Source organism: Phocoena sinus, chromosome 1 (genome assembly GCF_008692025.1).
Source record: "Phocoena sinus isolate mPhoSin1 chromosome 1, mPhoSin1.pri, whole genome shotgun sequence".
Classification (NCBI taxonomy): Eukaryota; Metazoa; Chordata; class Mammalia; order Artiodactyla; family Phocoenidae; genus Phocoena; species Phocoena sinus.
The window spans coordinates 19,412,636-19,428,929 of NC_045763.1; the positions used below are offsets into that span (position 1 = coordinate 19,412,636).

Sequence of the window (16,294 nt, forward strand, 5' to 3'; positions counted from 1 at the left end):
AAGGCACTGCTTTCTAAAAAAATATTAACTTGATACCTTATCACATTCATGAGGTTGTTTATTGCTGGTAATAGATTTCCAGTTGTTTTTCTTTGGAACTGACGTTGAAGACAGTCAGCCCAGTAGATCCTGCACCCATGGATGCTTTGTTAATAAACTCTTTTTGATATGAATGGTGACCTCTCACATTCGTGTAAACTTTCCCTTCTCTCCCTGACTCAACATAAGCCTCTGTTATAGACATTATTCCCACACTTGACAGAAGAAACTGAGGTTTGGCAAGGTGAAATGATTTGCCTTAGCTGGTGAGTGGCAGGGTTGGAATTTGAACTGAGGCCTGTTATGTAAAATTTTCGATCTTAGGATGGCGAAACAAAAGAGAGAAGGGGTTAGAGAGGGGTTTGTGCAGAAGCAGCAGAAGGTGACATATTTTGAATGCCTACCCTGTGCCAAAAACTTTACGTACCATCTTTCTGAATGCTCCTAAGAACTCTTGGAGGCCGGTATTATGAGCAGATGGCTGGGCAGGACCTGGACACAAGGACAAAGAGATCTGGGTTTGATTATTGGCTCTGCTGCTTTTCCAGCTGTGTGACCCTAGGCACACTGCTTGAGTCTCTGAGCCTCAGCCTCTCTGCTGTATCCTTGTTACAAATGGTACCTGAATGGTCCTCCTTTCAATAAAGGTCTGTGTAGTAGAGCCTGTGGCCGGGAAGAACACCTCAGTCCTTGGACCCACACACTGGAACTCCATTTCTAGAACCTAGAAAAGCTGAACTGAAATGTGTCTCCAGCTCCTATGTTTGTTGAGTGACTTTGCTTCCTCCAGGGGAGTCCATATCTACAGGGAGGCTGGAAAGTTGGTGCTTCTGTGGACACAGCATTCAGGTTAAACTTTAGCCAAAATGATGGCTAAGTCACAATTAGCAGGATTTTATAGGACCTAATTCATATCATTGGGACACATTTGAAGTTCAAAGCTGCATTGGAATTTTCCATAGCTGGGTTGACTGACATCACTAGAGATTAATTAAGCACCTATTATAGGTACAGTGAGAGAAACAATGATGTGAAACTTAGGACATGGGAAGTTAAAAGGCAATATTTAAATTTTGTTTATTCTTTCACTCAATCTTATCCAGATTATTATTATTTTATTATGCCCCAGGCACTGAGTTAGGCATAGGAGAGCATAAATAATGACTATAGGCGTACATGATCTTATCATACTTTATTGTGCTTTGCAGATATTGCATTTGTTACAAACTGAAGGGTTTTGGCAACCCTGCATAGAGCAAGTCTATTGGCACCATTTCCCAACACCATTATTTTAATTTATTTAATTTATGTATTTTTAAAATGTATCTCACACCTATAATGTGCCAAGTACTCTGCTAGATCCTTTACATGTATTATCTCACTTAATCCTTACAATTACCCTGTGAAATTAGTATTATTATCATCCCTATCTCATAAATAAAGAAACTGAGGCTTAGAGACTAATTTGCTATTTTTCCCATTGTCACTTAGCTAGCAAAGAAAAAGTATTTGAGACCCAGGTCTAGTGTACCAACAGCATTATTTTTATTTTTAAGTAATTAATTTTTAATTTATTTTAAAAATTAAAAAATTTAATTTTTAATTAAAAATTTGTTTTAACTTTTTATTTTATATTGGAGTATAGGCGATTAACAATGTTGTGATAGTTTCAGGTGCACAGCAAGGTGACTCAGCCATACATATACATGTATCCATTCTCCCCCAAACTCCCCTCCCACCCCGGCTGCCAGATAATATTGAGCAGAGTTCCCTGTAGGGAACCAGTAGGTCCTTGTTGGTTATCCATTTTAAATATAGCAGTGTGTACATCCCAAACTCCCTATCCCTTTCCCCCACTCTTCCCCCCCACCCCCATAACCATAACCATAACTATAAGTTTGTCCTCTAAGTCTGTGACCCTGTTTCTGTTTTGTAAATAAGTTCATTTGTATCATTTCCTTTTAGATTCCACATATAAGGGGTGTCATACAATATTTCTCTTTCTCTGTCTGACTTACTTCACTCAGTATGACAATCTCTAGGTCCATCCATGTTGCTGCAAATGGCATTATTTCATTCTTTTTAATGACTGAGTAATGTTCCGTTGTATATATGTACCACATCTTCTTTATCCACTTCTCTGTTGATGGACATTTAGGTTGCTTTCATGTCTTGGCTATTGTAAACAGTGCTGCATTGAACACTGGGGTGCATGTATCCTTTTGGACCATGCTTTTCTCTGGATATATGCCCAGGAGTGGGATTGCAGGGTCATATGGCAGCTCTATTTTTAGTTTTTTGAGGAACTCATACTGTTCTCCATAGTGGCTGCACCAATTTACATTCCCACCAACAGTGTAGGAGGGTTTCCTTCTCTCCACACCCTCTCCTGCATTTATTGTTTGTGGATTTTTCGATGATAGCCATTTTGACTGGTGTGAGATGATATCTCATTGTAGTTTTGATTTGCATTTCTCTAATAATTAGTGATGTTGGACACCTTTTCATGTGCCTCTTGGCCATCTGTATGTCTTCTTTGGAGAAATGTCTATTTAGGTCTTCTGCCCATTTTTTTTTTTTTTTTTTTTTTTTTTGCGGTACGCGGGCCTCTCGCTGTTGTGGCCTCTCCCGTTGCGGAGCACAGGCTCTGGAAGCGCAGGCTCAGTGGCCATGGCTCACGGGCCCAGCCGCTCCGCGGCATGTGGGATCTTCCCGGACTGGGGCACGAACCCGTGTCCCCTGCACCGGCAGGCGGACTCTCAACCACTGCGCCACCAGGGAAGCCCCTTCTGCCCATTTTTTGATTGGGTTGTTTGTTTTGATGATATTAAGTCTCATGAACTGTTTGTAGATTTTGGAGACTAATCCCTTGTTCGTTGTGTCATTTGCAAATATTTTAACATTTTTTTGGCTGTGCCGCGCGGCTTGCAGGATCTTAGTTCCCCAACCAAGGATCAAATCTGCACCCTCGGCAGTGAAAGCACAGAGTCCTAACCACTGGACCGCTGGGAATTCCTTAACAGCATTATTTATTTATTTAAAGAGCTTTTTTAAAACATAAATTTATTTTATGTTGCGTTGGGTCTTCATTGCTGCGTGCGGGCTTTCTCTAGTTGAGGCGAGTGGGGGCTATTCTTTGTTGCGGTGCATGGGCTTATCATTGCGGTGGCTTTTCTTGTTGCAGAGCACGGGCTCTAGGCGTGCGGGCTTCAGTAGTTGTGGCACGTGGGCTCAGTAGTTGTGACTCGCGGGCTCTAGAGCACAGGCTCAGTAGTTGTGGCGCACGGACTCAGTTGCTCTGTGGCATGTGGGATCTTCCCAGCCAAGGGATCGAACCTGTGTCCCTGTGTCCCTTGCATTGGCAGGCAGATTCTTAAACACTGTGCCACCAGGGAAGCCCCAAAAGCATTCTTTTTAAATTAAGGTATGTACATTATTTTTTCAGGCATTATGCTATTGCATACTTAATACACTACAGTATAGAGCAAACATAACTTTTATATGCACAGGGAAACCAAAAAATCTGTGTGACTTGCTTTATTAAGATATTCACTTTAGGGCTTCCCTGACAGCCTCCTGGCATTTACTTCTTTCCAACAAACAAGCTGGTCTTGGAGGCACTTGAATATGATGTCATCCTAGCCTACAGGGGTGGACAGGGACAGTACAAGGCCCAGTGCAGTGATAACAGCTATCACTGACTGAGCAGGACGTGTGGTAAGGCATGGACCAGTAACAGTCCCACCCCCCATCTAGAGAATGAAACTGAGGCTTAGGGATTTCAGGATCTTGCAGTTTCAGGACTTAGTCTGACTCCAGATCATGTGCTCTGGGGTAGGATGCTTCTTTAACAGAGTCCCTGCAAGAATATTTGAGCAACTTGCTACAGACTGGGAGAGGGAGAAACTGCAGGTTTCACTGTATTTTCACGCATACCTTCAGTTTGTTCAAACATTCTGACATGTGCTATGCACTGAGGATGTGGAAAGACAAACCTAGGGCTGGCCCTCTCAGGACTCAGCCTTCAACTTGAACTGGAAGGTGAGGAGAAGCTGAGTCATGTATTACCGAAAGTCAGAAGAGGGGACAAGTAACTGTTTCCAGAGGGGGTGACATTTGCCCCAGGCATTCAACAGTAGCAAACCCAGACCCGGTTCCTGGCTCAAAGTATCACAGCCCCTGTCCTCAGCGGCTTCAAACCCCAGTACAGTTTTTCCAGTTTGAGGACCACCTACATCAAAAACGTCCCGGTGCTATCTTTAGCAAACAGTAGACTCTGTTGTTAATCAGCCAAATGTATTCATTGACTAAGATTGAAAGTGTAGGTAGATTTAGAGCAACAGTACCAAGTAACAGTGAAAAAAAAAAAAAAAGTCCAGGTGCTTGTTAAAATGTGAATTTCTTCTTTCCCCACCGGAGGAGAATCAGAGAATTGGGTGAAGCAGGTCTGGCAAACCACACTCAGGTTTGCCAGGTGAATGGGGAAAGAAATCACGCCAGGAAAGGGGAACCGTATCGACAACGGTTTGGGAGTTCGTTGTAGCCTTCAGGCACTGGGGTTGCCGTTCAAGACTGTAGGCTCTCAGAGGAGAGGGATCGCGTCCGTGCTGTTTATCACCGGGGGCTTGGAACACTGTAGGGCCTCATAAATATTTGTGAATACGCTGGCTCCCAAGGCAGAAGTGACGGGAGAGTCAAACGGGAAAATGAAGAAGTCAGAGGAGGGAAAAAACGGTGTTTCTAAGGGGATGAAAACTTTCCCAAAAGGGAAAAGGGAGCTCCGCCTAACACAGGGCGTTGGGGAGGCGACTAGTGCGGGAAAGGGCGATGAGTCCTGGGGGCTGCAGCGGGGGAGAGGACGGGAGACGCCTTCTTGCCTCTCCAAGCGACGGAAAGCTGAGGTCACCTGGCACAGCGCCAGCAGCAGCTGCGAGGACGCGCCCGCGCTTCGGCGGGAGGCGGTGTCAGGCGCTGGTCCCGGGGGTACTTTCCCTTCCGTCTCCTCTGGAGGCGAGGCTCAGAGTCCCGCCCACCGCCCGCCCAAGCCTTGGCTTCGTTCGGTCCTCACCAAGGCCACTCCCCCGAGCCTAGGTCAAGCCGCTTTAGCTGCCTCGAGGAGCCAGAGCGGTCCGTCCACCTCCCTCACCCGAGGCCACGCCCCCAAGCCCGGGCTGTCCTCTTTCCTCACGGAGTCCCGAGACGCCGAGCTTTGGCCCCGCCCCCAACGGGGCCCCGCCCCCGCTACTCCGCCCAGCGACTTGAAAAGGCTGGGGCTGTGGCTCACTCAAGAGTCGCGCGCTGGGCGTGGGGCGGTGCTGAGGAGCTGAACCTGAGGCGCCGAGGCTGAGGCGAGTTAGACGCCGGGACTGCCCAGGGAGGCGCGGCGCGACAGGAGTCCGTAGCTAGACCAGCCCCGGAGCAGAAGCAGCCGCCGCCGACCGCGGAGTCCTGCCGAACCGGCCATGGCGTTGTCGATGCCGCTGAACGGGTTGAAGGAGGAGGACAAAGAACCCATCATCGAGCTCTTCGTCAAGGTGAGCGCTCGCCGCCGTCCCACCCCTCCGAGCCCCCGGCGCTCGCCCGGCCGCGGGGGGCGGCGTCCCTGGGCGCTCCTTAGCCGCAGCGCCCCCGCGCGGCGCCCCGCGCCCGGGCCGAGGGGGAGCGCTGCTCCCGCGCCCCCGGGCCATTGTCTTCGGCCGCCCGCGCCTTCCCGCCGCCGAGGCCCGTCGAGGGAGCCGGGTTGGGACCGGGACCCCAGAAAGACAGCACTGCTGGACTGGGGAGGGGCACCGCCTCCCGCCGCGCTGGCCTCGGCGGACGCCGCACCGTCGTCCCGCGTCCGGGTGGGACGAGCTGCCCCCCTCCTGCCGGGTGCCCCGGAAGCCGCCAGCCCCTGGGACCCGTGCACGGGTGTGTCCTGTCACCCCCTCTCCCCTGCCACCGCCCGGACGCCCGACCTCACCTCACCCCACCCCAGCCCTCGGCTCTCCCAAGTTCACCCCCAGCCCGGGAGGCGAAGCCTCGAGCCCGTCGTGAGCTGATGAGCTGAACTTCTTTGAACGCTTTCTGAGCGTTTCGCTCCCGGCTGGTAGGAAACTGTAACTTTAATTTTCGATTCCATCTGAAACAATTTTTTAAAAAGAGCAGACATTCCTGGACCTCAGGAAAAGGCCGAGATTCCCAACTTGGGTTTTTCTGTCTTAGTTATTTTACCACCATCTGATTTTCTTGTTTCTCAAGCGCGAGTGTTTTGTATGATGCAACATTTTGGCTGCTCCCCTCGGTGTTGCTGCCTCGGGAAAGATTGTGTGTGCCCTTTTGTTTTGAAAGAAAAACTGATGAGGGAAAGAACTCCTCACTTGCTTGGGCTTTAAAGGGTTGATTTTTCCCTTCTGGTCTTTTCAGTTTATATATCCTGAAAGTACCATATTTGTAGACAAGTACTACCTCTAGCCCTTTCCTTTTTTCTTTAATATTTTTCGTTTTAGCAAAGATGAAAGAAGTTATGAACATCTGGATTCAACTGCCTCCCTCAGAAAACTTCTTTAAAATCCTCGAGATTTTCTTTCTTAGTCACTTACTTAAGCAGGCTCTTTCAGAACCAGGCTCTGAATTGGAGAGTTTAACAGAAATCCAAAACAATTTTATTCTTTTTTTCCTGAGTTTTTATTTTAAAGAACGGGAGACACTGAAGGGTGTGTTTAAGACATGGAAAGAAGAAATGATCTGCAAGTGATGGAAACTGTTTGTTTTAGGATTTTCTTTCAGTTATCAGTTTTAGAAACATTTTGATTCAGGGAACTGAAACAACAGACAGGTATAGAACCCCCAGAATATCTTCAAAGAGTCTCAGTTGCTTCGAATGGCAGATATAGTACTTTGAGATGCAGGGAATGTAGGAAGAAACCTGAAATAAGAAAAAGGAAGAGGAGTGGGAGACAGCATGGTGAAGGGAGAAGAGTGGGTCAGAGATAAATGTTTAAAAAATATAACTGAGCCAGGAATAGGAATGAATTTCCATAAATTCAAAAACAGTGTATCTACTAAACACCTAAAAAACATGTTACTTAAACATGTTACTTTAGAAGTATCATTTAGTGTCAGATAAGGGTACTATCAGTAATGGCTTCTTTTCAGCATTGTACTGGAGGTCTAGCCAATACAATAAGACAAGAAAAAGAAATAAAGTATATGAATTAGTGACGAGGAGATCAATGCTTAATGCCCTCCTTACTATTAATTTAACTTTTGTTAGAAGGAGAGAGGTGTTTCCCAAACTTTAGTCACTTGCATACCCCTTCTTAGTTTTCCATATATGTGTTGAATTGGTATTATTATTTACTAAATTCAGCCCATTTTTTTAAAAACATAAACACATTGCCCTAAGCAATACCTGTGAAAATGTGGATTCGGTGTGGTGACTATATTTCTTATGTACCTAACTATTATTTGTGTGTGTGTGCATAACTATTAAAAGAAAAAGTGTTTGTGAGCCCCTGAAAGCATCCTGCTTATCACTAGTTGTAAGCCTTTGTCACTGGGCTTGTTGGCAGAGAACCAGGTTCAAGTCACAGTTTTGCACTCACTGGCTGGTTTAACCTGGGCAAGTTGTTTTCCCTCTCTGAGACTTGTTTTCCTCCTTCGTGGAGTAAGAGATGAAATGTTTTCTGCTGTCCTGTGGTTTGGCATAGGTAAAACTTTATACTGATGTTAATCAGGATAGCTGTTTCCAAGGGGAAAAAGGGGCCAGGTAAATTGTAGTAAAGACTGTTCTTATAGTTTCTAAAATCTATGTGTGGGAAATGCAAGTGGGGGAAAATCCCCTTGTAAATACAATTATTTTGAAAGCAGTGAAAGGGCAGAGGCTGTGGTTGTCCAGTGTGGTGTGTTAAGCAGTGTTAATTATTCTGCCAAGAGATATCTGAGTTTGTAACAGAAAACTATTATCTACACTTAAAAGAAATGAGTTTAGAAGTGCCACCTGTTTAGGTAGCATTAAATTGAACAGAAATAGGCTAGGACCTTCCCAACTAGTGTGACTGGACTCACAGCTACATTTCTTTCCTTGTGAGTATTGTCTTTGGAGATGTCTGTCCATGAGCCCAGTGAATCCTCATCACTTGTATAACAGCAGTGCTCCATTTTTGTTCGTTTACCGCAACACCTATAGGATAGGGTACCCTCCCAATAGTAAAAGAGGCTTACAAAGGCAGTCATCCTCAAGAGTTAGAATGCCCTCTTTCCCTACCCTGCGGGGCCTAGTAGATGTATATATTTTGATACACCAGTCCCACTTGGGGACCACTGATTAATAGGGTGAAGTTCAAACCCTTTAGCAAGGTCATAAGGTCTCTTATCTGCTGCCAGGTTTCTAATCCAATTTGTCCACTTACTAATTGTGTGTCCCAGGACACATAAACCTCTCTGCCTCATCTGCATAGGTGGGATATTAATAGACCAACCTTATGGGATTAAATTAGTTAATATATGTGGTGATAATAAGCTTAGAATAGTGTCTAGTATACAGTAAGTAAATAAATGCTAGTTGTGTGTCATTTTGTATATACTTATTTGTATGCTCATCTCCCCTGCTAGATAGGCAGTAAGTTCCTTGAGGGTAAGGTCTGTATATTGTTCTGAGTCAGTACCAAAGAGGGTACCAAATAGTTGAAATGAGATTGTTTCCTTCTTTCTGAGCATTTTGGTGTCAATATATGCATCTGGCATGCTTCAGAATTGAGAGCTACTTACTTATTAGAACCTGGTAATCTGACTCTCAAACCTTGGTCCTTCATTTGTTTAACTTTGCCTAGCCTCCAGTCTCTAAAACTCTGTGTGGTTTTATCTATCTTTTTTCCCCTCCATTTTTTTGGTACTTCTGAGCTTTTCATGTATCTGCCATATATTTTCCACCAATATTTCTTCTTGGTTACGTTCAGAATTCGGAAGCCAAGATTTCTGTATTGGGTAAAAGTAAATATTGTGTTGAACAACAAAATGAGAGAAGTTGAGAAGAGACTGAATTTTTGGATTTTTCCTTTCCTTGTATATGCCTAACTCCTACTGACGCTGCTGCCTTCCGCCCAGCCCCCACTAGTATCTTTGGTATGATGTGATGGTATTTCTGATTTTGGTTTAGGAGGAGTCCCTTTGCAGAGTTTAGTTTTATTGGTTGGAATTTAAAGTTGTTGGCATGCCATTTTGCATTGGGACACTCACTGTTGGCAGTCATCCCTAAACTGTTAGAAATGGGGTGGTGTAAAAAGTTAATCTGGTGCAGAGTGGCTTAACACATAAGAATGCTTCTTTTCAGATATTTGGCAGGATTTTTAATGTGTGTGGACCCTGGAGCCAGACTGCTTGGCTTGAATCTGGCTTCTAGTAGTGTGTCAGGGAAGTTTCTTCAGTTCTCAGTACCTCGACCTCTAATATCAGGATAATAATAACACAATTTTATAGGGTTGCCGAGGGGATTAACTGGTGATCTATGTCTATTAATTAGGGTAGTCTAAGCTTCTGTAAGAAATACTGTAATCTGCCTCAAACAGTGGTTCAGACAAAATGGAAGCCTATTTCCTTCCTCACTTAGCAGCCCAGGGAGGATGTTCTAGATGTTAGTGGCTTTTCTCCTTAGAGTCATTTAGGGACCAAAGTCTTTCCAACTTCTTCTTCCACCAACCCCCATAGCATTGTCGTCCTCACAGTTGACAGCTGGTTGCTGAGAAGTCCTGGTTGCAGCAGTGGGAGGTGAAGAGTATGGAGGAGGCTCATCTCAAGACCCGCAGACCAGAACTTCTACCTGTCACTTCCTTTCATACTCCAATGGGGAGAACTTTAATCACATGGTTTCGTCTAACTGCAAGGAGTGCTGGGAAATATGATCTAACCATGTATCACGCTATGTAAAGTATTAGGAATAGTGCTTGGCACACAGTAGACACCTGTTTTTGATGATAGATAGTATATTCTTTTTTTTCTTTTGCTTTTTTTTTGGCCATACAGTGTGGCTTTGCAGGATCTTAGTTCTCCGACCAGGGATTGAACCCAGGCCCTTGGCAGTGAAAATGCAGAGTCCTAACTGGGCTTCCAGGGAACTCCCAAAAGTATATTATTCTTTTTTTTTTTTTTTTTTTTTTTTTGCGGTACGCGGGCCTCTCACTGTTGTGGCCTCTCCCGTTGCGGAGCACAGGCTCCGGATGCGCGGGCTCAGCGGCCATGGCTCACGGGCCCGGCCGCTCCGCGGCATGTGGGATCTTCCCAGACCAGGGCACGAACCCGTGTCCCCTGTATCGGCAGGAGGACTCTCAACCACTGCGCCACCAGGGAAGCCCCCTCCAATAGTATATTATTCTTAAATGTGGACTTCATTAATAGAATTCAGGGGATTCTGTAAATCCTTGAAATTACATTTAAAATTCTATATTAGTCTTTTTTTGGGGGGATTAGGAACCATTATTTTTGGGGGGGATTAGGAACCATTGTTCTAAATGGTGGCATTCTGAGTGTCGAACATAATTCATACAGGCAAGGTATAGAAGAAAGGTTTGGGCTACATGATTGTTAAAGTCACTTCCATTTTATTATCTGTGATTTAAAGCATTTGTTGTCATGAAGGAAGTGCCTAATACTGAGTTAGGCACTATGGGAGATATAAGAAATTATTAAACATTTTCTACCTTTAGGTTTATAAATTTTATTGGAAAGAAAACAATACAGGATGGTACATACTTAACGAGCCATGTGTGGTTCACATTAAGTTGGGCCAGGACATATGGGGAAAGGTGAAAGTAAGCTTTAACTTGACCTTGAAAAAGTGGCTGGAATAAGTGAATTGGGAATAGCCAAGAACGGGAATATTAGTTTTGACGTCATTCGTAAACTCGTTATGCAGGAAACAGTAGACAGATGGTACTTTCGAAGAAGAAGGACCCAGCAATGATTCAAACCCATAGTGCCAGGGAGAGAAGTTATTTAAAAGTTGAGAATGAGACTTTTAAAACCTAACTTTTAGTCTTGTTTGTCCTCCCAACACTTCCCTACTTTTTGGATTGCTGTCTATTCAACAACTTCCCAGCAGCATTTGGGAAGGTGCAAATAGATTGTACAGATGGACAACTCTCAGCTGTCTTTTTACAGTATAAAATGGGAGTTCTTTTTTTAAAAATTAATTTTATTTATTTATTTATTTTTGACTGCGTTGGGTCTTCATTGCTGCACACGGGCTTTCTCTAGTTGTGGCGAGCAGGGGCTACTCTTTGTTGAGGTGCGTGGGCTTCTCATTGCGGTGGCATCTCTTGTTGCGGAGCACAGGCTTTAGGGGCGTGGACTTCAGTAGTTGTGGTGCATGGGCTCAGTAGTTGTGGCTTGCGGGCTCTAGAGCGAAGGCTCGGTAGCTGTGGTGCACGGGCATAGTTGCTCCATGGCATGTGGGATCTTCCCGGACCAGGGCTCGAACCCGTGTGCCCTGCACTTGCAGGCGGATTCTTAGCCACTGCACCACCAGGGAAGCCCGGGAGTTCTTTATATTTTGTTTTGAGCGCAGGCTTTTTTTTTAAAACACAGACAGATGAAATAAATTTTCTAAAGGCAGTGATGCTGAGAACTTTGTTTTAATAATTGAACAAAAACTAACTCAACATCAAGACAGTGTTACATTGGATGAATTGGTTTGACATTCATTTGAGGTTTCCATAGGGGAAAATTCAGGAGATAGAAATGAATGTAAAAATGTGAAGTTAATGGGAACTCTATTCTTATTATGTTTTGTCTGAGCTGTTCTTGAAGACCTAACAGTGCCTCTCTGAGCAAAGACCAAGGTGATAATTTTGGTTGAATGTAAAATTCTGAGAGAAAGGGGCCCAAAATGGGTAAGAGATGGGAGGATTCTGAGACAAGGTGACTGAACACATGAAAAGTCTAACGGTAAGGGGTAGGTGGGTGGGAGGGATAAATTAGGAGGTTGGGATTAACATGTACACACAACTATATATAAAGGAGATAACCAACAAGGACCTGCTGTGTAGCACAGGGCACTATACTCAGTATTTCGTAATAACCTATAAAGGAAGAGAATCTGAAAAAGAATGTGTGTGTGTGTGTATAAAACTGAATTACTGTGCTGTACACCTGAAACTAAAACGGCATTGTAAATCAACTATACGTCAATTTAAAAAAAAGCCTAATGGTATGAATAATAATAGGAAAGAGGCAATGCGGAGGACCTGGCTGTCACTAAAAATCTGAGTTGGTTTGGAAGGATGCTTACAGAGATGCCTGGAAGCTGGTAAAAGGATGGTGAGCAAGACTTTCCCACTTCCTGTTTCATTGGCACTATGGAGCCTCAGTGTTCTAATGTCTCCTGAATAGGGAATTAGTGAGTCTATAAAAGGGAAATTTGTTAGTCAGGATGGGAAGTGTGATTAAGGCATGAATTAAGATTTTGATCAAGTAGTGGAGTAAGTTAGGGTAGGTTTGCCCATTGTATAGGTTCCTGTAGAAAATGGAAAGGGAGTTTCTGAAGGAAAATAACATGGAGGTCGTGATTACAAACTGTCCAAGTATGATTTAACAGAAATCTAAACTTAATTCAGGGCATCAGTTTGCGAATTCTCTTGGAAGTTTTAATCCTTTTGTCTTTTTGGAGACCTGACTTTTATCCATCAGTGCTCAGTACCAAGAAATGGTATAAGGAGTATCAGTTAGCCTTGTTTGGTGTCTGTTATTTTCCTTTATTTAAAATATAAAACCAGGAGACTGTACTAGTCTAAATATATGAAAATAACTTATGTAGATAAATGAGACTATATTTGAAAGTTGTGCCAAAGATGGCCTACGAGTCTTTTATATTTTAATATCAATATTTTGAAGAGGGCTTCCCTGGTGGCGCAGTGGTTAAGAATCCGCCTGCTAATGCAGGGGACACGGGTTCGAGCCCTGGTCCGGGAAGATCCCACATGCCGCGGAGCAACTAAGCCCGTGCGCCACAACTACTGAGCCTATGCTCTAGAGCCCACGAGCCACAACTACTGAAGCCCGTGCGCCTACAGCCTGTGCTCTGCAACAAGAGAAGCCACTGCAATGAGAAGCCTGTGTACCGCAACGAAGATCCAATGCAGCCAAAAATAAATAAATAAATTAAAAAAAATCTATTTTGAAGAAGTAACAATATTAGAACCAGGGCCATGTATTGACCCTCAGAGCATAGATTTTGTTCTGTAGATTTTTTTTTGCTTTGCTTAGAGCTGAAATACAGTGTAACTCTAAGCAAGAGGTGTAACAGGTTTTTTACACTTTTTTGGTAATAAAATTATTACTTCCAACTTTACAGGTGAAATAATTCATTTTTGTGAAAAAGATTAAGTTTTCATTAGAATAGTAAAAATGTCAATCGTCTGTAATAATTTAAGTATTGAATTTTACCATCATGCAGCATAGGTATTTATTTGTATGTGTGAGAGAAGGGAAAAGGAGAATCTGAACAAACATTGGAGAATACAAAAACAAACAGTTAGATGAAAGCTGAAGTAATTAAGAACTTTTTTAATAATATGTGAGTTCTATGCATGTTTTCCTCAGCTAACAACCAGTTGCTTTATTATGGAGGTGGACACCAGGTGGTAGATGGCTAGAGTGAAAGTTCATTAAAAGCTAAAGACAACCGAATCAGGCCGTTGTGCTATGTAGGGAAATGGAAGAGTGGTGAGACCAGACTACATAGACTAATCAAGAGAAAAAGAAGATGGTTAGACTTAAATGAAATTTTGGCTTTGAATATACATATGCACAAGACTTAACTGAAACATTTGCAGAGACATAAACTTATGAAGAGTATGAAGTTTTGTATTATTTGTTCTTCTAAGTTACAGAATATTTTAGTTAACTCAGGAATCTACATTTTTGATTTAAAAGTGTTGAGGGCTTTTTGATTCTTCATTATATCAAGTAAAAACTGTTGCTAGCCATCAATAACATAGACTTGATTTACATTTTGTAATTGTCAGCAGGACCCTTGATTGCAAATGTACCTAAAAAAAGTGACTCAGAATAAATAGTATCTAACCTTAGTCTGTTTTAGTTTAAATATTGGCCCTAAATTTGAAAAGTAATGTCATTTTCCTTCTGCTTCCTAGGATATTCATTTGTATGTATTGTGCTTTAAAAAAATGTTTTTTTTTCCAGTTAATAAAAGCAACTCTTGTTTACTGTAGACAACTTAGAACACAGAAAAGCACCATAAAATAAAAATTATTTATATCCCCTTTTTCTTGAAATGACTGCTATTGCTATTTTGTTATGTGTCCTAATCTTATTCATAAACTTGCGTGAATTATTGATGACATTTTATGTATAATGTTTTAATGTTCTTCATGACAGCAGAATTCTTGGAAGAATGCACAGTGAAGCCCAATCTAATATGTAACATGTATTAAGTGAGTTGGTTTAAAGAAAATTTACTTTATTTAGGTTTTATCGGAGAAACTCAGATTGGATTTACCTTCCTAACGGCACTAAAAGAACATTTACCCTGTTTGATCTTTGCTTGAAGAAGGGAAGCTTTTATGTTGTGAAATCTGCCAACACCTAGAATTGCTCATAGTATAGAAATTGATTAAATGGTTTGAAGGTAGGCCCTCCTTTGTGCTCTTTAGGAGAAATCTGTTTTGAAAAGTCAAATTATGTTTTAGTATTAATTTTCCCCTTCAATAACTGTCTAGTAGGTGAGGTATGCCCATTTTATAGTTGGAGGATATGAGATGCAATCTTTGTCTAGGAACAGTCGAGTACAGTATAGGGATCATTATAGAAGCAAATATTGAATACTTTCCATGCACTAAGTGCTGGAGAGGGAAAGAAATAAGAACAGGTTCCCTTGTCTTCAAGGAGCTTACAGAACAGCTTAATGGACAGAGGATGAGTAAATGAGCCATGGTTGATGATGGCTTTTTCCCATGTAATACAGTGACTTTTTGTCTCATATGCTTTTTAAAGTCCAGTTAAATTAAGACCTTTAGAAATGATTTATGTGGCAACCTACATGACATAATTGACTTAGAGATGAATGAAATGTTTATGTTATATTCTAACATGAAGGGTAGTTAGTATTACTGAATCTACCAAGTACTGTATATTATCAGTTTGGAGAAACTTTTATCCTTTTTTATCCTTTCCCTCAATAATTAGTTGTGTTATATTCTGTAATTTTGTCTAAAATAAAACTGTGATACTTCTTGCCATAAATCTTAAATGGATCCTACTTTCTCTAGTTGTCTATTGGATTAGATACAAACTCCATGATCTAGCATTCATAGTCTTTCAGATCATGATCCTGACTTGTGTTTTCAGTCTTTTCCCCCACTGCAGCTGCAAATATACCTCATGTTCTAGGCAGATTGGTCCTCAACATGCCCTGTACTACTCTGCCTTCATGGAAGATTTTTGCTCTTGTTTCTTTTGTTTGAAATATCTTCGGCTTTGCTAGCCTCTCCCCCTACCTTCAATTTCTGCCTGCCAGAATAGTATTTGTTCTTTTTTCATTCAATCGTTTAACAAATATTGAAGCACTGTTCTAGGGACTTGGATACATTAAAGAACATTATGGCATTCATATTCAGTTGGGGGAGGCAAAAAATAAATGTATGTCTACTAGTGAAAAGTGCTATGAAGAAAAATGAAATAGGGTAAGGAGTATAGAGAATGATAGGGGGGTGTGTGCTCTTTTCGATTTAACAGAACATTCTGTTGAGTATGTAGCCTTGCAGGAAGTAGCATAGGGAGGCGTGGGCAGAATCAGGGAGACTCAATAGGAGGCTGTTTAGTAATTCAGGTAAGAAATGATGGTGGCTTGGACTGAGGTGAGAAGTAGTCTAATTCTGGATATATTTCTAAGATGGAGATCACAGGATTTCCTGATGGATTGGATGTGGGACGTGAAAGAAGGAGAAGTCAAAGATGATTCTGAGATTTTTGTTCTGAACAACTAGAATGATGGAGTTGCCATTAACTGAGATGGGGAAGCCTTTGGGAAGGGCTAGTTCTGGTGGAGAGATCAGGAGTTTAGTTTGTGATGTGTTAAATTTGAATATTTTAAGACCTCATGGAACCTGTTGTCTAGTGAGAGAGGAATATGTTAAAAAATACACAAATATAGTATATAATTACATTAAGGACAAGAACAGGGTGTCTTGAGAAAGAATGACAGGAAATCCAATTTAGATGGAAGCTTAATGAGGACTTCTTTGAGAAAATGACTTGTAGG

The 16,294-nt window shown here is 42.5% G+C and overlaps 1 protein-coding gene across 3 annotated transcripts in view; it reads left to right on the forward strand.

Annotated features, from left to right (window-relative positions):
- Window positions 1-5,321: 5,321 nt before the first annotated feature.
- CLIC4 (chloride intracellular channel 4) overlaps window positions 5,322-16,294 on the forward strand; it is an 82,847-nt gene continuing 71,874 nt past the window's right edge. Inside the window, exon 1 of one of the 3 annotated variants that reach the window (XM_032633267.1) lies at window positions 5,322-5,573. In XM_032633267.1, coding sequence (XP_032489158.1) covers window positions 5,502-5,573 — 72 coding nt within the window. In that variant the 5' untranslated portion in view covers window positions 5,322-5,501. Of the gene's footprint in view, window positions 5,574-5,935; window positions 6,128-16,294 lie in introns of those variants that run through there. The other 2 variants (XM_032633273.1, XM_032633283.1) reach the window with 2 other exon arrangements.